The sequence below is a fragment of the Chiloscyllium plagiosum genome, unplaced genomic scaffold, assembly GCF_037043375.1.
Source record: "Chiloscyllium plagiosum isolate Xiang-an unplaced genomic scaffold, Cpla_swu_hap1 HiC_scaffold_22, whole genome shotgun sequence".
In the NCBI taxonomy this organism is placed as follows: domain Eukaryota; kingdom Metazoa; phylum Chordata; class Chondrichthyes; order Orectolobiformes; family Hemiscylliidae; genus Chiloscyllium; species Chiloscyllium plagiosum.
The window spans coordinates 45,991,287-46,012,336 of record NW_028270160.1 but is presented as its reverse complement, the minus strand read 5'-3'; the positions used below and the strand labels follow the sequence as shown (position 1 = coordinate 46,012,336).

Below are 21,050 nucleotides of genomic sequence, written 5' to 3'. Positions count from 1 at the left end.
GTCCCCACTCACTGTCCCCCGTCCCCACTCACTGTCCCCCGACCCCACTCACTGTGTCCCCCGTCCACTCTCACTGTCCCCCTGCCCCCACTCACTATCCCCCTGTCCCCACTCACTGTGTCCCCCGTCCCCACTCCCTGTCCCCCCCCGTCCCCACTCCCTGTCCCCCCCCGTCCCCACTCACTGTCCCCCCGTCCCCACTCACTGTCTCCCACCGTCCCCACTCACTGTCCACCCCGTCCCCACTCACTGTCCCCCGTCCCCACTCACTGTCCACCCCGTCCCCACTCACTGTCTCCCCCCGTCCCCACTCACTGTCTCCCCCCGTCCCCAGTCACTGTCTCCCACCGTCCCCACTCACTGTCTCCCCCGTCCCCACTCACTGTCCCCACCGTCCCCACTCACTGTTTCCCCCCGTCCCCACTCACTGTCTCCCCCCGTCCCCACTCACTGTCTCCCCCCGTCCCCAGTCACTGTCTCCCACCGTCCCCACTCACTGTCTCCCCCGTCCCCACTCACTGTCCCCACCGTCCCCACTCACTGTTTCCCCCCGTCCCCACTCACTGTCCACCCCGTCCCCACTCACTGTCCCCCGTCCCCACTCACTGTCCACCCCGTCCCCACTCACTGTCTCCCCCCGTCCCCACTCACTGTCTCCCCCCGTCCCCAGTCACTGTCTCCCACCGTCCCCACTCACTGTCTCCCCCCGTCCCCACTCACTGTCCCCCCGTCCCCACTCACTGTCTCCCACCGTCCCCACTCACTGTCTCCCCGACCCCACTCACTGTCCACCCCGTCCCCACTCACTGTCCCCACCGTCCCCACTCACTGTTCCCCCGTCCCCACTCACTGTTCCCCCCATCCGCACTCGCTGAACCCCCGTCCCCACTCACTGTACCCCCGTCCCCACTCACTGTCTCCCCCGTCCCCACTCACTGACCCCCCCAGTCCCCACTCACTGTCCCCCTTCCCCACTCACTGTCTCCCCGTCCCCACTCACTGTCTCCCCAGTCCCCACTCACTGTCTCCCCCCATCCCCACTCACTGTCTCCCCCCGTCCCCACTCACGGTCCCCCCCGTCCCACTCACTGTTCCCCTGTCCCACTCACTGTCCCCCCCGTCCTCACTCACTGTACCCCCCGTCCCCACTCATTGTTCCCCCCCCGTCCCCACTCACTGTCCCCCCCCCCCCACTTGCTGTCCCCCTGTCCCCACTCACTCTCATCTTGTTGCTCCTCACTGTCCCCCTGTCCAGGCCCCCTGTTCATCTCCCCATCCCCTTGTCTGAGTCCTGTCCATTATCCGGGCCCCCTCTCCTCTTGTCCTGGCCCCCTGTCCGGTCTCACTGACACTCTCATAGAGTGACACTTGGGCTTCGATATTTACAGCAAGAAGGAGGCCATTCAATCCATCCTGACTAGGCCAAGCAACAAAGATCTGACTACTCTAAACACTTTCCACAGCTCTTGGCCACAGTGCCAGAGGCAATGGCAATACAGGTGAGTATCAGAATTCTGTTTAAATGTTATGAGGGCCACTGAGTCAGCAAAACTTTCAAACAGTGTGTTCTAGACTCCTACCATTCTCTGGGTGAATGAAATGTCCCTTCAATATTCCTGTTAGCCTTTTACCACTTACCTCCCCTCCCCCACCAACCCCCTCCCCACTAAGGCCCTTCTACTAATGGTAAAAGTGCCTTCCTATCTACACTATCAGTGCCCTTCACAATCTTATACGCCTCTATCAGAACCCCTCTCAACCTTCACTGCTCAAAGGAAAACAACACAAGCCTATTCAATCTTTCCTCTTGGCTCAGTCCTGGCAGCATCCTGGTTAATCTCCTCTGTACCCTCTCCTATGCAATCACATCCTTCCGATCATGTGATCACCAGAACTACATGCAGTACTCCAGTTCAGACCGAACCAGCATTTTAAACAGTTCCAACATAATTTCCCTGCTCTTATCTTTTGTGCCTTGAGTAATAAAGGCAAGTATCCCCTATACCTTCTTAACCACCTTATCTACCTGTCCTGCTGTCTTCAGTGATCTGTGAGGGATGCGTACACCAAGGTCCCTCTGAGGTTCAGTTTTATCCAGCTCCTACCAATAATATTATTCCCTTGTCTTCTTAGCACTCCCCAAGAGCATGACCTCTCAGTTTACCCGGTTGAATTGTATTTGTCACTGCCCTATCCAGCTGATCAATCCATTTACATCCTCCTGAAGTTTACAAATGTTTTCCCTGCTACTTACCACCCTACCATTTTTTGTATCCACAACTGTCTTGAACATATCTCCTGTGTTTAAGTCCATATCATTAACATACATCACAAACAACAAGGGTCCCAGCACCCAGCCCTGTGGAGCCTTACTCGAAATAGACATTAAGTCATAGAAAGATTCTCTTACTGTCACCCTCTGATTCCTGCCTCTCAGATAATTTTGGATCCTACATGCTATTTTGCCTCAGATCCCATTGAACTCTTAACTTTTTGACCAGTCTGCCATGTGGGTCCTTATCAAAAGCCTGTATAGGTCACATCAAATATATTACCCTCATTATCACTCTTGGGTAAATCCTCAAAACATTGATCAGATTTGTCAAACATGACCTTCCCTTCACAAATCCTTGCTGGCCACCCCTGATAAATCTGTGTTTCTTCAAGTGCATACATATTCTGTCCCTCAGAATTCTTTCAAATAACTTTTCCACTACTGAGGCTAAACTATCTGGCTTATAATTTCCTGGTCAGGACTGAAAATGTGTTGCTGGAAAAGTGCAGCAGGTCAGGCAGCATCCAGGGAACAGGAGAATCGACGTTTCGGGCATAAGCCCTTCTTCAGGAATCCCTGGTCAGTCCAAATCTGTAGCTTTATCTACTTTTAAGGTTGCTAAACCCTCTCTGTCTATGGTAATTTTTTTCTAATATTTCACAGTCCTTCAACTGAAGTCTTATTCCTGTGTTGTCCTTTTCCATTGTGGAGACTGAAATACAAAGTATTCATTGAGGACTGTGCCCACGTCTACAGTTCCACACACAGATTACACCCATGGTCTCCAATAGGCCTTAATCTTGCACTCATTGTTCTCTTGTGTTTGAATTTTAAAAAGAAACCTTTGAGATTTTCTTTATTGTCCCTGCCAATGCTTTCTCATACACTGGCTTTGCTTTCTTGATTTCCTTTTAAAGATTTCTTCTCCAGTTTTTATAATCCTCTTGGGACTCGCCATATTAAGCCCTCAGTATCTACCATATGCTTCTCTTTGTTTTCCCTCAATCATATGCTTTTTGTCCCTTGACATCAATCATGCCCCCCTTACTCTCGTGTGCTCTAAAGTAACAACCCTCGTCTGTCCAATCTCTCTTCATAACTGAAACTCTTCAGTCCAGGTAACATCCAGGTAAATCTCTGCACCCTCTCCAGTGCAATCACTTCCGTCCCACAATGTGCATTACAGAACTCTGCACATACTCTCGTTGTGGTCTAATCAACATTTAATACAGGACCAGCCTACCCTCCCTGTTGTCAAACTATGCCTCAATTGATAAAGGCAAGAACATGCCTTCTTAATTACTTTATGCACCTGTTCTGATACCTTTAATGGACTGCTGTACATGCACACCAAGGTCACTCTGATAGTTGGTGCTTCCCCGGTCCTACCATTCACCATGTATTCCCTCACTTTGTTTGTTTTGCCCAAGTGCATCACCTCTCATTGTCCGGATTGAATTCCGTTTGCCACCGATCAGCCTATCTGGACAGCCTGCCTATATCCTTTTGAATTTTGAGGCTATCTTCCTTACTATTTACCACCCCCACCAATTTTTGTCCAAATTTGCTGATCAACTTGCCGACATTCAAGTTGATATCAATTATGTAAACCACAAACAGCAAGGGACCCTTGTGGGAGCCCACTGGGCGCAGATTTGCTGTTGCAAAAACACCTCGCAGCTATCACCCTCTGCTTCCTGCCACTCAGCCAGTTGTGGATCTAATTTGTCAAATTTCCTTGGATCCCATGGGCTCTTATCCTTTGTAATCAGTTTGCCATGTGGGATCTTAACAAAAGCTTAACAAGCTGATTCCTTGATCAATGTTATGACATCCCCACCCCGTCCCCAACCTTTCCTTCTCTATCTTGTTTGAATATTCTGCAAGCAGAAATATTGAGCTGCTAATTATCCTCCTCTTTTGGCTGAGGTTTGGTCATAACAATGCTATCGTATTCCATTCTGTGCTCTCAGTTTGTCTGTCTTATTCTCACCCAGTAAAATACATTCCAGTTAGCTTTGTAATATTCTTTCTTATCTAGCCTGTGCTGTACCCAGCTGGCTCTGACATTCAGAAACCGGGAGCTGGAGTTGTTTCAGTGGAAGGCACTTCCTCCACACAGGGTCATCCAGACTGTGAAGAGAGTCTGAGATTTCCCAAGTAGAGCAGGATTTGCAAATCACAGATGTGGACTCCCTGTGATAGCTTAACTAACCAGAAGACAGAGTCTTTCTTTTATTTTATGCTTACTCCCACTTAAGTATAAATTGGAAAACATTAATCTTGTTTATGTCAGACAAGCTACCAGAATCACTTAACTGTCAAGCTAAAATGTCTTCCAGCTGTTCTTATGGTCTTAACTTATATCAATGTCCAGTCACAAATAATGAGGGAAATACTCACTGTATCCTACCTGCTCTCCAGCAACATGACACTCGGCATTGGTTGAAGCAGTTCCATTGCCGGTCTGACTGCATCTGGGATCTCTCCCCTCTGCCTGCTGTCACTCCCGAGTCCCACAGAGGTGCACCATCTCTGCTTCTGGTATCTCCCCCCCTCTTTCTGCTCCTTTCTGATTCTGACTCTGCACTCACTGACTCTTTCTCCACCCTTATTCACTTGCACTGTGCTCTCGCTGACTCTCTCCATTCTCACTGACACTTTCCCCGCACTCCCTCTCCTCTCTCGCTGACACACTGTGTCTTGTTGACTCTCTCCGCTCTCAGTGTTTCTGAGTCTACCTCACTCTCTTCATCTTCACTGTCTCTTTCTCCACTCTCTCTTACATTTCCCACTCTCACTGGCTGTAAGCTACTGATCCTGCAAATTCTATTCATTGTCCTTTCAATTTCTGTGAGGTCAGTGATAAATCTTGATGTGAGTTGTGCTGCAATGTGAAATATTTGAATATTTCTATGGGGATATTGTAGTGTAAAATGTCTCTAGGGAGTTGTGATACTTCCCTTGACTGCTAGGAGGCACTAATAGCATTATTAATGTTTATCTGATGACTGAGCTACAATGGCTTCCTTAAACCCACACTTTACCAAGATCTTTCCAGTCTTCAGTTTGGTATAACACAGTTGATGTTGCTGTACAACTCTGTCTGGTCACCACCCATTGGATTCTATAGAGCTCCATTTATCAATACTCAGTCATTCTTAGTATAGAGGTAAGTAGGGTTTATTTTAATTGCACTTATTTAATATTTGACAGGGTGAGCCAACCCCCTGTACCTGAGAGATTGGGCTACCACAGCTGTATTGTGGCTACCTCCAATTGCCCACTACCTCACAAATGCCACCCATCATCGATACCTTCCTCCTACTACACCCCCTCTACTTTAACCAATCTACCCAAGGCTATGGTTCCTGAAATAACCCCTGGCCTACTTCCTCTGGATTGACAGCTCCTTTCTTCTGACTCCAGCATTCATTCTGTCCTTTCTGAAAACCCCTAAAGCAACCCCTCTACTCAAGCTTCACCTTAACATCCATCAGTAGTTTTCTTCTGTCCAGCTTCCCCTGCTCAATGCAACACTGATCTCCTATATGCCCTATCTTCCAGTCTAGAACCATGTTTTCCATGTTTGCAGCCCATTAACATGCCAGTCTGGAACTGAGGTCTATACTGCAGTTCACTCAAACCCTGGATCTTCCTTTCAGTGGAACATAATTGTTGGAACCTTTCCCAACCCAGCACATTCAGGGTATGGGGGCTGTCTCCACCAGGCCCTTCCTTTCATCACCTCAAATATCCAGAGTTCAAAGCAATAGGGTAGGGAATAAAAATACAAAGATGCAAGTATACTTATCCATCAAGCTGCTTTTGTGATCTTCATTGATTTATTAGTGTATTAACTCAGAGGCTGAAGCTCTGTCGAAGGCGTACATTTCGCTTTTATAAAGTCATAGAGTTACACAGCACGGAAACAGACCCTTGGGTCCAACTCATCCATGTCAACCAGACATCCCAAACTAATCAAGTTCCATTTGCCAGAATTTGGCCTCTAAACCTAATTCATATACCCATCCTTATAAATGTTACAAATGTACCAGCCTCCACCACTTCCTCTGGCAGCTCATTCCATACACGTACCACCCTCTGTGTGAAAAAGTTGCCCCTCAGGCCCCTTTTAAATTTTTCCCCTCTCACTTCAAAGCAATGCCCTCTAGTTTTGGACTTCCCTACCCTGGGTTGATATTTTTTCACTTGTCTGTAGCTAAGAGTTACAAACTGTCGGTACTCCAGCAATACCGAGGACCCCCACAGTTCGCATGTAATACTGTGTGATGTATGTTTTCAGCACATATCAATGTTATTCTCTCAGTACAACCCCTGAATCAGAATCTGTTGCCGTTCACATGCAGTGGAAAGATTTTGTACATTTCTTTGTTTTTCCAAATGAATTGTACCAAGCTGAAGGAAGAATTTCAAAGGGACAGGAAGAGACTATTCAGCCCCTTGAGCCTAGTGCTCAGCCATTCCATAAGATCATGGCTGATCTGTAGCCTAACTCCATTTCAACAGTGGAAAAAGATAGGCCTGGCAAGGGGAGGAGGAGGCAAAGTGTACCTAATTCTACAATGGCATGATATATATATATATATGGGCTTGTTTAGTGGTTTTCTTCTGAATTATATATTTTTATGTATTTGTTGTATTACACATAATATCTGATGCAGTAATTCTCAGGCAAATAGATAAACAAAGTGGTCACCAAAACTATTTTCAAAACATACTTAAGTATAGCCTGATTATTTTTATTAATTATTGGAAACTATTCCCTAAGTGCCAATTTTAAACTGTTGGTTTGCACTTCAAATAATTAGGGACTTGCTGATTTGATCCTGTTTAAATGTGATTATTTTGGTAATTAATGAAAGCAGCACTAAAATTGAGCAATTACAAATCTGGCACACACTTTTACGTAGGAGACTTCAAATTATGGCATAACATACACCAAAGTCTGATAATTGAAAGCTAAACATACAGTCAGTTCTGCTATAATGCATGTTTCGTCAATGCAATTTGACTTTAATGCTATTGAAGAATTTAGACCGTTATACATAGTACGCAAAATTTCCTATCCTGTATTGGCTATCACGTGATGCCAGCCCCATTAGTTTAAATGGTGCGGCTATTACGCGATTTTCTTATAACGTGATGGCATGGGAACGGAACTATCATGTTGTATCAGAACAGGTTGTATGCATCACTGTGATATCTCTTATGGCTAGTCTGGTGAGGTTTAGCTGCTAATTTTGTTTGTGCCCTTAAGGGTACTGTTTAACCATCTGAAAAATAAGGTCTACATGGGCAAATCCAGCTAATTGTGATAATTTGAAAATTTAAGGTGCAGTTGTCATAATGTGTGAATTTCAGATTCCAAGTTCTTCCTTCTCTTTATTTTTGACTATTTTGCATGTAAATGTAAATTGTCCCATCTAACACGTAACAACTGGAAGCTGATGTGTTATTTTCATATAGATTAGATGTTGATATAAGGATTCCTCACTTTGATTTGGTCAATATTGTTTTGTTTTGAAATCACTAATACAATAGAGAATATCTATCCAGGCAAAGGTGCAACATTCACTCGTATGTTACTCAAAAGTGGGTTTCAATGGCACCAGCCACAGTCCTTCTGAAATGTAGAAGACACAATAATCTTAAAATGCAATAATTAAGTAATGAATTACTGTCAGCAATTAACTGATTTCATTATGTTGTTTATTCCGACTGTAAGTAAGGAGAAAGAACTTTCTTCAAAACATACTGAAAACCTGACAGGGATAAACACACAAGCAGCAAGTACAAAAATAAAACTCACCCAAGCTAATATCACTCCAGCAACCTAATAACAGCTTCAACTAAAACAGTTTCTCTCACTAATTCTTCTGGACACTTCAGGAGTTTATTATTGTTAAGTATTCATGCCGGTCTTTTACTCGTCCTCTTACTTCTTGTTTTCTTTCCTCCCTCTCTCTCTCTCATTCTGCAATCTCTTTATCTGTGACCCACATCCCTAAATAATTTTATCCCTAAGTCTTGAGTCTGTATTCTGTTCACCAGCCCAATGTTTCCATTCTCACGATCAGTTTGTTTAATAGTAACCTCTGCCAATGGTTTAAATTTTTGTGTTCTTGTGTTCAGACATTTCATTTAGGAATGTACTATAGATGTTCAAATATCATCTTATAATGTTTACTTCACTAATGAGAAAGCCCAATACAACCAAACTCCAGTTTATATCTTTATTCAATGGGAAAACTGATTAGCTTGACACTGTTTCCCTTAGAGTTGCTCTTTTTTTTAAAATGCTAGTGCTTTAATTGAAGAAATGTAGGAATCAATTAATACACATCCTGTCTATAAATAGTCTTTATCTTCTCAGTTTCTTCTATTCTAAATTCCTATGACCAGATTTGTAATGGAAATTGATACAGAAATTGTAAAGCTGTAATTACACCCACTGATGGTGTTGTGAATCTGCCTGTCTTACAGACAAAAGCACAATACTGCAGATGATGGAAATTGGAAATAATGCCAGCAAATGTTGGAAGTACAGTATCCAAATAGAGAAAAACGTTTAACATTTCAGATTGATGAATTGCCACAAAGCCTTAACATCATTTCTGTCTCTGTCAATGCTCCCGAACCTGTTGTACATTTCCGATATTTCCTGATGTTGTTCGTGTTGTGGAGAAACTTTTTTCTGCCACCATGATACAGGAATGTTCGCTAGTTGCACTGCTAAATGTTCCTTGATTTACTATTTTATTTTCTTGCATTTTCTTTACTTTCAATTATTGTATCTTTAGTTGAAAGGAACATTCGCTCTTAATTGGAAGAATCCATTGAAGTCCATGATAGTAGTTACTGACTATATGGTTATAGAATCTGACTGTATATTTTGCTTCATGTGCAGGGCAGTGTCCTTAGATTCAGCGGATTATTGCCACTTTGGCCAAAGGTTATAGATGTGAACATCTGTCTACAGTACTACATCAGGACCAGCTTTCAGCATCTTGTGAATATATTTTTCCAAAGCTCTCATTTTAAATACAAATGGATTTCCAGTCATGTATTGCTCTTCCAATAAAGTTATGCTAAACATTTGTGTATAAATGTTCCTACAATTTTTGTTGCTAAGAGTCAATTTTGTGGGTCAGGCCAACTATACAAGAACAAACAAATGTGAGTAAAGAGCTCACTCTTTGTCTTTTTGTAGTTATGCAATGTGACTATTGGGCTGGGAGTCCACGTAACCTTCTGTCACCAAGTCATACTGGGCTCCCACATCTATTGACTAGGAAACTGTCAGATCCACCATTAATTCATTTGTATTCATTGTGCAGCGAAGGTGTCACAAAGAGCAACAAAAGCAACATAACTGCTGATGCTCAAGATCGGAAATAAAAACTAAATACTAGAGAAAGTCAGCAGGTCTGGCAGCATTTGTGGAGAGAGAAACAGAGTTAACGTTTCATTCTGAGTTAACATTCTGAAGAAGTCTTTGATCTTGAAAACGTTACATTTGTTTCTGTCTCCACAGATGCTGTCAGACATGTTGAGTTTCTCCAGCATTTTCTGATTTTTTTCTTTAATGTCAGATTTAGCAAGGGTAACGAGTAATGTAAAGCACCAAATCATAAAGTTTTGTATCGTCGGGGTCTGTGTGACTTTTATAATGCTAATTCTCCCAACTGAGTCCTCCTTGATCCATTCGTGTATTCTAATCCGTAAAGTTCCTTTTATATATTTTCTTTGGTCAGTTAATTGCAAATGACAGATGGTGCTGCCTGTGACACTTGAGTTCTGACTTTTGGAACTGTACACTCTTGTGCTGCTGTGCCACTGTTTTTCAAATGGCAGAAACAAAGCATTTGTCGCCACTCACCTTTGAACTGAGTGGCACCGTATAAGATAGGATTCACAGCCGAGTTGGTGAGTGTAAATGTGCAGATCCAGAAAAACAAGGTGGAGGTTAACAACAGGTCCTTCTTAAAGTTCTGTGCTAGAATCAAGAAGATGACAAGAGAAACAGGTGTCCACATGATAAAGAAGGAAATCATGAGGAGCAGAAGTGTCCGGAAGAGCCAATAATCCTGCCTGGAAACTCGGATTTGTTGTTGGTAAACTGAGCACAGCCTGCTGGCTTGTAACCTTTTCCTGGTGGCTTTGGTAATCTGGGTGTAGAAGAGATTATATAATTACACGGTCAAAGGTTTAGCATGAGGTCTTACACCCAACAGGTAGTTACAAACACCATCCTTATCTTCTCATTCATATGGTGTTACCATCACTTATAACATTATCACAGTTACACTAAGATTACAGTGTGCAATCTTGCAAATAAGGTAATATTGAACAGTCCCACCTTATTTTCAGTTTGGAAATTACATCCAGTTTTCTCGAAAGCACAGTGAGTGCTCTTGGTATCGGAGAAACCAAAGTGCAGAATGCAATATCACCACTTTCACGAGGCCTCATTTATATCCCAGTAAGAATTTACCACCGTGGAATAAACTGACTGAACTTCAATTTGCTTATGCTGACTGAAGTCATTGTAAAGGAGCCGGTACTGTACATAGACATGGTCAGGCCTTCATGTTGTGTAATGTCTGGCAACCTCCTCCTCTTACTTCCCCTCACTCTATAGCAAGAGTATCAAGGTCAGGCCTAACCAGGCCTCTGTGCAACAATGCAGTAGTCCATTCAGCCCATCATGCCTGCTCTGCCATTCAATGAAATCATGATTGATGTGATAATCCTCAACTCTACTTTCCTGCCTTATCCCTGTAACCCTTGATTCCCTTCCTGATTAAAAATCTATCCATCTCTGCCTTTAGTCTACTTAACAAACAAGCGTCTCCAGCCCCCTGCAGTAAAGAATTACACAGATTGACTAGCCTCTGACATTAAAAAAAGTCTCCTCATCTCTGGGCAATCAATAAGCAACCCCTGACTCTGAGGTTATGCCCTCTGGACGTAGACTCTCTCCTGCAGGGGGAAACAACTTCTCCACATCTATCCCAATTAAGAACCAAATACAATTCAATAAGGCCCTCTCTCATTCTTCTATACCCCAATGAGTACAAGCCCATTTAATCAGCCTCTATTCATGACATACTCTCCATACCTGGGATCAACTTAGTGAACCTTCTCTACTGCCACCAAATCCTTACTCAGGGGACCAAAACTTCGCAATATTCCAGCTGTGGTCTGCATAAAGCCTTGTATTCGTTTAGAACTCCCCATTTTCATACTCCATTTCCTTTGAAATAAGGGCCAACAGTCTATTTGCTTTCCCTACTACATGCCAAACTTGGAAGCTAGCATTTTGAGATTAATGCACAAGAACCCCCAAAGCACTTTGAGCTGTCATTTTCTGCAGTTCCTCCATTGTAACAACATTCAACTGTTCAAATCTTCATGCCAAATTGCATAATCTCACCTTATGTCACATTGTATATCAAGTGCCAATTCTTGCTCACTCACTTAACCTGTCTACGTCCCTCTGCAGGCTATTGGTGTCATCCATAGTACTTGCCTTCCTATGTATTTTTATGTCATCCACAAACTTGGCAACAATACATTCACTTTCGTCATCCAAGTCATGAGTATATTTTGTAAATAATTGTGGCCCCAGCACTGATCCCTGTTCAACTATAGGTTGTCATCCTGAAAATGGCCCCTTTATCCCAAATCTCCGTCTTCCATTAATTATGATGTGGAGGTGCTGGTCTTGGACTGCGGTGGGCCAGATCAGAAATTACATGACACCAGATTATAGTCCAACAGGTTCATTTGAAATCACAAGATTTTGGAGTGCGGCTCCTTCGTCAGGTGAAGTCAAAGTGTCTATTTAATTCCTTTGCCATTTCCTGGTTCCCTATTATTCTATCCCCCGTTTAATTATCTCAGGGGACTATGTTCCTTTTATCCTCTCTTTTGTTAATATGTTTAAAAAAAACTCTGACTGTCCATCTTTATATTAATTGCTAGTTTGCCCTCAGTTTTTTTTCCTCCTTCTTTGTTAATGTTTTGATTACCTTGTATTGAATTTTAAAACTTGCCCAATCCTCTGATTTATCTTTAATATTGGTACATTGTATGTTTTCTTTCAATTTCATGTTATCCTTAACTTCCTTGATTAAACGTGGTTGGTTTATCCCCTTCCTTTTCCTCACTGGGATATGTTTTTGGCGACTCATGAATAATTTTCTTAAATGTCTGCCATTGTTCCACACCTGTCTTTTCTGCTAAACCTCTTTCCCTGTCCACTCCAGCCAACTCTGCCCTCTTCCCTCTGTAATTCCCTTTGGAATGCTACATTCTTCCATGTTATGGTTGTTACTCTTCAGAGGATTTTTATTCTAAGGTCATTTATTAACCCAGCCTCATTACATATTGCCAGAGCTAAAAGAACCTGTTTCTTTGTTGGAGTTACAACATATTGTTTCAAGAAACTGTCTCGAATACACTCGATTAATTCTTCTTCATGTCTACCTTTGCCAATTTGATTTTCCCAAACCACATGAAGTTTAAAGTCACAAATGTTTGATGTACTTCTCTTTTTACATGTTCTCTTGTGTCTTGATTTATTTTCTGTCCTACAGAACAGCTCCAGTTAGAGGGCCTGTAGACTGCTCTCACTAGCACTTTCTCCTTGCTATTTCATTCCTCCATTAGTATGGATTCTCCATCATTAATCCTAGATCATTCCTTGTTATTTGTAATTATTTCATTTTGTACTACTCCACCACCCTGTTCTTTCCAAAAGTCACATACTCTAGAATATTTAGTTCCTGTATTGGACTTCTTTAACACCATTTTTTCCGTAATATCTATCAGATCATACCCATTACCTTCTAGTTGGGTCATTCATTAATTTATTTATTTATTTTATTCCAAATAATGCAGATTGAAGTAAAGAGCCATTAATTTTGATGTTTTACCATTTATCCCCCTTTGGCCAATTTGTTGCAGTAGCGATGGAAATACAAACCTTTTTTTGTGGGGAGCGGGGTGCAGAAAGCTCAGCAATTGTTTGGGCCTGATGGAAAACTAGGAATTACCGCAATGACTTTATAACCTCGTGTAATGTTACTACTACACCACTGAATTCTAAGGTCTGGTGTAATTATATTTCTTCCACGCTCATGAAAAAAATTCAACATTAGAACCGACAGTCATTAAAATGAACCAGTGTTACGACAGAAATCTCAGATGTCTAACAATTATCTAAAAGATGACATTAGGACAGTTAAATACATAGCAGGTACCTTTAATATCTTTGTGTAGCTGATGACAATGATTAAACCTGGAATGATGAAGATCAACAGGCCATAGGTCACATCCCAGCTGATTTCATGCATTGTATTGGGCCACACCAGGGTGCAAATCTGATATTCCTGTTTGAACATCAAAAAATGCATTGCTTGAAATATGGGTTGATTCCACTATCAGAATGATGAACTTTAAGATGGAGAAGGATACAAGACTGACTCTTGTTGTAATGAAGTCAATCTATTGAAACACTGCGTAACTTATGAAATATAAAATATTACCATTAGACATATGCAACATTCCTTGAGTTCTCCACTTGAAGGCAAGTCTGACCCAGGGCCTCCAACATGGGTAAGCCAAGTCCCAAATCCACCCCAGCAGAACAGGGTCTGACCCCAGTGATGTTGGCACCAATTTAATCTGCACTCGTCCAGCCTAATGAACCACTCAACCCTACAAGGACCTTAAATCGCTGTGGCAGCACACACCTACACACACATGTTGTAGCCTATGGTTGAGGCTCCAAGATGCTTTCCATCACATTGCCAACGAGGCATCTCTCCTGTTCTTACCACCTGACATTGATATGTATTGGAAGGATTCACCAGCTGTCACTCAGCTTTTTTGGCCAGTTTATGACTTTTTGACCGTCAAATGGGACTTCAACTCATAGCTTCCAGTTCAGAGGTGGGACACTGCCCATCTGAAGCACTATTTACCTAATATTTTATAAAATATACTTAAGAAGCCAATCACATTTAGCTGTTCCTTCACAAATTATATTATTTCTTATATTGTAAAGTATATTTTTGTCTTATCTTCTACAATGCATTTACTTAAAAGTAAATAGCTTTTTCTGTTCCTTATTAATTCCCCCTCACTCTACATAAACCTTTTTCTCAATTTTTGCCTGACTATTTCTCCCCCTTCATGGCTGAATTTGCAATTCTTGCCTGAAACTCACCAGCGGAGCAATGCGTCTGAAAGATGTTTTCAATAAGCAGTATCTTAATTAGATTTACTAACTGAGTACAGAGTGAACTTATTAGCAAGCTGCAATGAATAACTCTCCATGTCACCACTACAGTCCTTATCAATGAGATGAGAAACCTCAGACAATGGGACACAATATGGCCACTTCAAAATGGTGAAGAAAACTTTCAACAGCCTAATCACTACCTTTTATGATACTTACCAATTGTGAATGGCAACATTTGGAAATACAATAACTTCTTGCTTTGTTTTGTTTTGCAGGCTTTTAGTTTTGCTCATTTGTCCAATGAATGGACTGATCTTTTTATCTCTTCACACTTAAACTATGAAAGGTTTGCAGCAGTAAAAAATAGTTAATATGATAATGATTATTTGACCCATTTTTATCCTTCAAAGCAATCTGAAGGTTAAGGCATTTAAGTGTGAATCTTTAGGATACTAAAACATCGGATACAAAATCTTTAATTATATAGCTATTCTGTATAAAGCACATAAATTCAAGAATTGTTCCATCAAAATGAAACCACTGTTGTTTGTCATTTATATAAATGATTTGGATGTGAATTTAGGAGGCATGGTTAATAAGTTTGCAGACAACACCAAAATCGATGGTATGGTCAACAGTGAAGAATGTTATCTAAGATTACAAAGGAATCATGATCCATTGGGCCAATGTGCTGAGGAGTGGCAAATGGAGTTAAGTTTGGATAAATGTAAGGTATTGCATTTTGATAAAATAAACAAGGGTAGGACTTATACAGTTAATGGTAGGGCCCTAGTAGTGTTGTCAAAGAGAGAGGCCAATGGGCTCAGATACATAGTTCTTTGAAGATTGCATCACAGGTAGACAGGGTGATTAAGATCTAGAGTAAAGTGATGCTGGAAAAGCACAGCAGGTCAGACAGCATCTGAGGAGCAGGAAAATCGATGTTTTGGGCAAAAGCCTGCTTCATCAGGAATGAGGCACGGAGCCTCCAGAGTGGAGAGACAAATGGGGGGGGGGGGGGGGGGGGGGGGTGCTGCTGGGGAGAAGGTAGCTCAGAGTAAATGGAGGGGGATGAAGGTGAGGGTGGAGCGGATAGGCGGATAGGTAGGAAGGAGGATTGACAGGTGGGACAGGTCATGAGTATGATGCTGAGCTGCAAGGTTGGAACTGGGATAAGGTGGAGGGAGGGGAAATGAGGAAACTGGTGAAGTCCACATTGATGCCCTGGAGTTGAAGTGTTCCGAGGTGGAAGTTGAGGCGTTCTTCCTCCAGGCGTCAGGTGGTGAGGGAGTGGCGGTGGAGGAGGCCCAGGACCTGCATGTCCTCGGCAGAGTGGGAGGGGGAGCATTTGGTAGACTTGTCTTCATTGCTCAGGCCATTGAGTAATGGAACTGAGATGTCATGTTGAGATTTACTTGACATTAGTGAGGCCACTTTCGGAGTACTGTGTACAGTTCTGGCCACCTTGCTACAGGAAGGATGTTATTAAATTGGAGAGGATTCAGAATCGATTTACAAGGATGTTGTGGAAACTGGAGGGTTTGCATTATAAGGAGAGGCTGGACAGGGTGGGACTTCTTTCACTGGAGCATAGGAGGTTGGGTGGTGACCTTGAGGAGCATGGATAAGGTGAATAGCGAAAGTCTTTTCCCCAGGGTTGGGGAGTTCAAACCTTGGCGGCATATTTTTAAGTTGAAAGGAGAAAGATTTAAAAGAGGGGCAATGTTTTCACACCGGGGGTGGTTTGTGTGTGGAATGAACTGACAGTGGAAGTGATAGACATAGGAACAGTTCCAAGATTTAGAAGATATTTGGGAAGGTACATGAAGAGGGAAAGTTTAAAGGAATATGAGCCAAACACATGCAGATGGGACCAGTTTGGTTTGGGAAACTTGATCAGCACGGATGAGTTGGACCAAAGGGTTTACTTTTGTACTGTATGATTGTATGACTCCATAACCACAGGGCAGTTACTTTGCTAGCTGCTGAGGTAGGCTGAAGTGCATCAAACCCCTGTTATTGATAACCCCAGTGGGTTGTGTGTACTGTTTTGTAACTTGGTAACAGCAGTGCGAGCAATAAGTTATATATAATCAAATGAACCAAATGTCTGTAATTTGGCAGAGCAGAGGTCAGTGTGTATTTAAACATAGGCTGAAAGCTCAGCCCATTGACCTCCAAACACCTGTGACCTTTTAGTATTCCTGAAGGGCCAACAGTCCTTTCAATTTTTTAACATTAAACATATAAAGAAAGTCAAGCCATCTTGCTATGCTCCATCTTAAAGTTGGGAAACATGGTTTTACAGTCGCTGCAGTTCTCCTGCCAACATTGAAAACTCTGTCAACTCATCAATGATTACCTCCCTGTGTCACCACTTCCAAGTTTCAATCCTTTTCAATGGCTTGTGAACAAAGTCATGTTACAGGGTCTAAATCAATGCAATTTTTTACATATCAAACCAATGCACAAAGCTTTACTACTCTGTGAAGAATCTTCAGGGATATGGGCCAAAGGCAGGTACATGGAGTGAGGCTATTGATCGGCCATGACCTCATTGAATGATGGAACAGGCTTGAGGGGCTGAATGGCCTACTCCTGTTCCGAAGCGACGATGAGGTCGATATAATTGCTCATTGTTGCATTACTGTCTCATTAAAAGACACATATCACAAAGCAGCTGTGCTGCTGTCGAGTCCTGGAGATAGGGTGGGTGGTGTCAGGATTGGGGATGGGGTGGGGCCAGTTCTGGCAGGGGAGGAGGGTGAGGCTGTGAGTTGGGGGCGGGGGGAGTGAGGGTGTGAGGTCGGGGCGGGGGAGTGAGGCTGTGAGTTCTGGGGTGGGGAGTGAGAGAGGGTGTGAGATCTGGGGCAGGGGGACTGAGGCTGTGAGGTCAGGGCAGGGGGAGTGAGGGTGTGCGTTCTGGGGCAGTAGGGAGTGAGGGTGCGAGTTCTGGGATGAGGGGAGTGAGGGTGTGAGTTCTGGGGCGGTAGGGAGTGAGGATGCGAGTTCTCAGATGGGGGAGTGAGGGTGTGCGTTCTGGGGTGGGGGAGTGAGGGTGTGAGTTCTGAGGCGGGGGAGTGAGGGTGTGAGTTCTGGGGCAGTAGGGAGTGAGGGTGCGAGTTCTGGGATGGGGGAGTGAGGGTGTGAGTTCTGGGGTGGGGGAGTGAGGGTGCAAGTTCTGAGATGGGGGAGTGAGGGTGTGAGTTCTGGGGCAGTAGGGAGTGAGGGTGCGAGTTCTGGGATGGGGGAGTGAGGGTGTGAGTTCTGGGGTGGGGGAGTGAGGGTGTGAGTTTTGAGGCGGGGGAGTGAGGATGTGAGTTCTGGGGCAGTAGGGAGTGAGGGTGTGAGTTCTGGGATGGGGGAGTGAGGGTGCGAGTTCTGGGGCGGAAGGGAGTGAGGGTGTGAGTTCTGGGGTGGGGGAGTGAGCGTGTGAGTTCTTGGGTAGGGAGTGAGTGAGGGTGTGAGATCTGGGGCAGGGGGAGTGAGGGTGTGAGTTCTGGGGTGGGGAGTGAGAGAGGGTGTGAGATCTGGGGCAGGGGGACTGAGGCTGTGAGGTCAGGGCAGGGGGAGTGAGGGTGTGCGTTCTGGGGCAGTAGGGAGTGAGGGTGCGAGTTCTGGGATGAGGGGAGTGAGGGTGTGAGTTCTGGGGCGGTAGGGAGTGAGGATGCGAGTTCTCAGATGGGGGAGTGAGGGTGTGCGTTCTGGGGTGGGGGAGTGAGGGTGTGAGTTCTGAGGCGGGGGAGTGAGGGTGTGAGTTCTGGGGCAGTAGGGAGTGAGGGTGCGAGTTCTGGGATGGGGGAGTGAGGGTGTGAGTTCTGGGGTGGGGGAGTGAGGGTGTGAGTTTTGAGGCGGGGGAGTGAGGATGTGAGTTCTGGGGCAGTAGGGAGTGAGGGTGTGAGTTCTGGGATGGGGGAGTGAGGGTGCGAGTTCTGGGGCAGTAGGGTGTGAGGGTGTGAGTTCTGGGATGGGGGAGTGAGGGTGCGAGTTCTGGGGCGGAAGGGAGTGAGGGTGTGAGTTCTGGGGCGGGGGAGTGAGCGTGTGAGTTCTTGGGTGGGGAGTGAGTGAGGGTGTGAGATCTGGGGCAGGGGGAGTGAGGGTGTGAGTTCTGGGGCATGGGGGACTGAGGCTGTGGGTTCTGGGGCGGGGATCTGAGGCTGTGAGGTCGGGGCGGGGGGAGTGAGGGTGTGCGTTCTGGGGTGGGGGAGTGAGGGTGCGAGTTCTGGGGCGGGAGGGAGTGAGGGTGCGAGTTCTAGGGCGGGGGAGTGAGGGTGTGAGTTCTGGGGAGGGAAGGAGTGAGGCTGTGGGTTCTGGGCTGGGGCGAGTGAGGGTGTGAGTTCTGGGGTGGGGGGAGGGAGGGTGTGAGTTCTGGGGTGGCGGAAGTGAGGGTGTGAGTTCTGGGGTGGGGGGAGTGAGGGTGCGGTTTCTGGAGCGGGGACGTGAGGGTGTGAGTTCTGTGGCGGGAGGTAGTGAGGGTGCAAGTTCTGGGATAGGGGAGTAAGGGTGTGAGTTCTGGGGCGGGAGGGAGTGAGGGTGTGAGTTTTGGGCTGGGGCGAGTGAGGGTGTGAATGCTGGGGTGGGGGGAGGGAGGGTGTGAGTTTTGGGGTGGGGGGGAGTGAGGGTGTGAGTTCTGGGGTGGGGGGATTGAGGGTGTGAGTTCTGGGGTGGTGGGAGTGAGGGTGTGAGTTCTGGGGTGGGAGGGAGTGAGGGTGTGAGTTCTGGGGCGGGGGGAGTGAGGGTGTGAGTTCTGGGGCGGGGCGAGTGAGGGTGTGAGTTCTGGGGTGGGGGGAGTGAGGGTGTGAGTTCTGGGATGGGGGAGTGAGGGTGTGAGTTCTGGGGTGGGAGGGAGTGAGGGTGTGAGTTCTGGGGCGGGGGGAGTGAGGGTGTGAGTTCTGGGGCGGGGGGAGTGAGGGTGTGAGTTCTGGGGTGCGGGGAGTGAGGGAGTGAGTTCTGGGGCGGGGCGAGTGAGGGTGTGAGTTCTGGGGTGGGGGGAATGAGGGTGTGAGTTCTGGGGAGGGAAGGAGTGAGGCTTTGGGTTCTGGGGTGGGGTGAGTGAGGCTGTGGGTTCTGGGGTTGGGGGAGTGAAGGTGTGAGTTCTGGGGTGGGGGGAATGAGGTTGTGAGTTCTTTCAGCTATTTGGGATTTGGGAGTTAAACTATTTATGCATTTGGAGTATTTAGTGTCGAAAATCAACCCTGATCATTACACAGAGGCGTTATCAACATTCAACTTTTGCTTTAGGAAATAAAAGCTTTTCAAAGTGACCTGTCTGATCAAAGGGCTAATTAATCCATTTGCTACCCAGGCACAACCCTCATGCAACAAAGGTAAATGTTCCAGGGTTGATCCAGAAACATGCTGAAAACTAAATGGGAATGAATATGACAGAAATCCACTATTAAATTCTTCTTTGTATTTGTCGGATCCATTAGACTGGTCTTACCTGGTCTTTAAACTGAATGGTCATCACATGAAAATATATGCAGAGGGGCAGAGATGTGATGGCCGAAAACAGCCAAATCGTTAGTATAACTGCCGTCACCAACTTGCAATGCAGCGGAGCTTTCAATCGCAGATTGAGAATGGAGATTGATCGCTCAATGCTAATGGCAGCTACAGTGATGATGGCCACCTCACCACTTGTGGCCATGACATACAAAAGGGCGCGACACGTATAAGCTCCAAGAGTCCACGATCCAGTCCAGCGAACGACAATGATGATTGGAATGACAGCCACAAACGCAATGTCTGCCAGGAAGAGATTCAGCACCAGACACTGGAAATTGATGAGTCTCTTGCCCCTTACAATGAGCACCATCATGCAGGCATTGGTCAGCAAGGAGATCAGAAAAACCAACACTAGGGCAACTGTCTCGATGGTAGGTATAAGAATATGGTTAGAAGACCTGAATTCAGAAAAATAGGCGAAAAAGGTTTTGTTCTCCCCGTAGCCTCGGAGTGGTGTATAGAAGTTAGGTTCCATCTTTGACCTGCTAACCAGTACAATGCGCAGGGTTGTACCTGAAACAAAGTTGTCAAAGTTCTTCGGGTTGGGCCTGAATTAAGTTCAGAAGAGCTGCTTGTTCAACACATCCTTCATCGGAATCTAAACATTTTCAACTGATAGCTACCGACACAGAACATTTATCAAAGGCCGTCCCTTCAGGGACTCATAAATGTTATCAGCTCCACCCCAATGTATTTTTTATTGGCTAGTGTTGAATGGGTCAGCTCTTAGACTGTTGCTTTCATATTGACGCCCAAGGAGGAAGTAAAGCCTGAAATAATCACAAATTATGTTGACAACTGGGGAGTAATCCACTGATCATATTGATTAAAGATTATTATCCTTTCCCCTACTCTTACACATTTACTTGGAGATTCTCGTTAAAACATAGATAATTACTTAACTCCTACTGAACTTGTATTTATAGTCAAAACTTCTTTCAGAGTTAATAAAACCACAAACAAAATGTCACCACTTTAATATTTCAAACAGAT

At 44.9% G+C, this 21,050-nt stretch overlaps 2 protein-coding genes across 2 annotated transcripts in view; one reads left to right on the top strand and one right to left on the bottom strand.

Annotated features, from left to right (window-relative positions):
* rbp4 (retinol binding protein 4, plasma) overlaps nucleotides 1-9,396 on the top strand; it is a 33,224-nt gene extending 23,828 nt beyond the window's left edge. The window contains exon 6 of the mRNA XM_043712469.2: nucleotides 9,207-9,396. Within this exon, the coding sequence (XP_043568404.1) occupies nucleotides 9,207-9,220 (14 nt within the window). The 3' untranslated portion in view covers nucleotides 9,221-9,396. The remainder of the gene's footprint in view (nucleotides 1-9,206) is intronic.
* Nucleotides 9,397-9,885: 489 nt separating this feature from the next.
* On the bottom strand, nucleotides 9,886-20,585 carry LOC122561088 (free fatty acid receptor 4-like). Its single transcript, XM_043712467.2, has 3 exons — nucleotides 19,993-20,585; nucleotides 13,567-13,695; nucleotides 9,886-10,467 (listed from the first exon to the last, which is right to left on the bottom strand). The coding sequence occupies exons 1-3, from the start codon at nucleotides 20,530-20,532 to the stop codon at nucleotides 10,054-10,056; spliced, it is 1,083 nt and encodes a 360-aa protein (XP_043568402.2). The 5' UTR covers nucleotides 20,533-20,585; the 3' UTR covers nucleotides 9,886-10,053.
* Nucleotides 20,586-21,050: the final 465 nt, after the last annotated feature.

Coding starts and splice junctions, on each gene's coding strand:
- LOC122561088 (XM_043712467.2), bottom strand. CDS start 20,532: ATGGAACCTAACTTCTATACACCACTCCGAGGCTACGGGGAGAACAAA. Junction 13,696..19,992: donor CCATTCAGTTTAAAGACCAG/GTAAGACCAGTC, acceptor ATGTTCAAACAG/GAATATCAGATTTGCACCCT. Junction 10,468..13,566: donor GCTACACAAAGATATTAAAG/GTACCTGCTATG, acceptor TTCTACACCCAG/ATTACCAAAGCCACCAGGAA.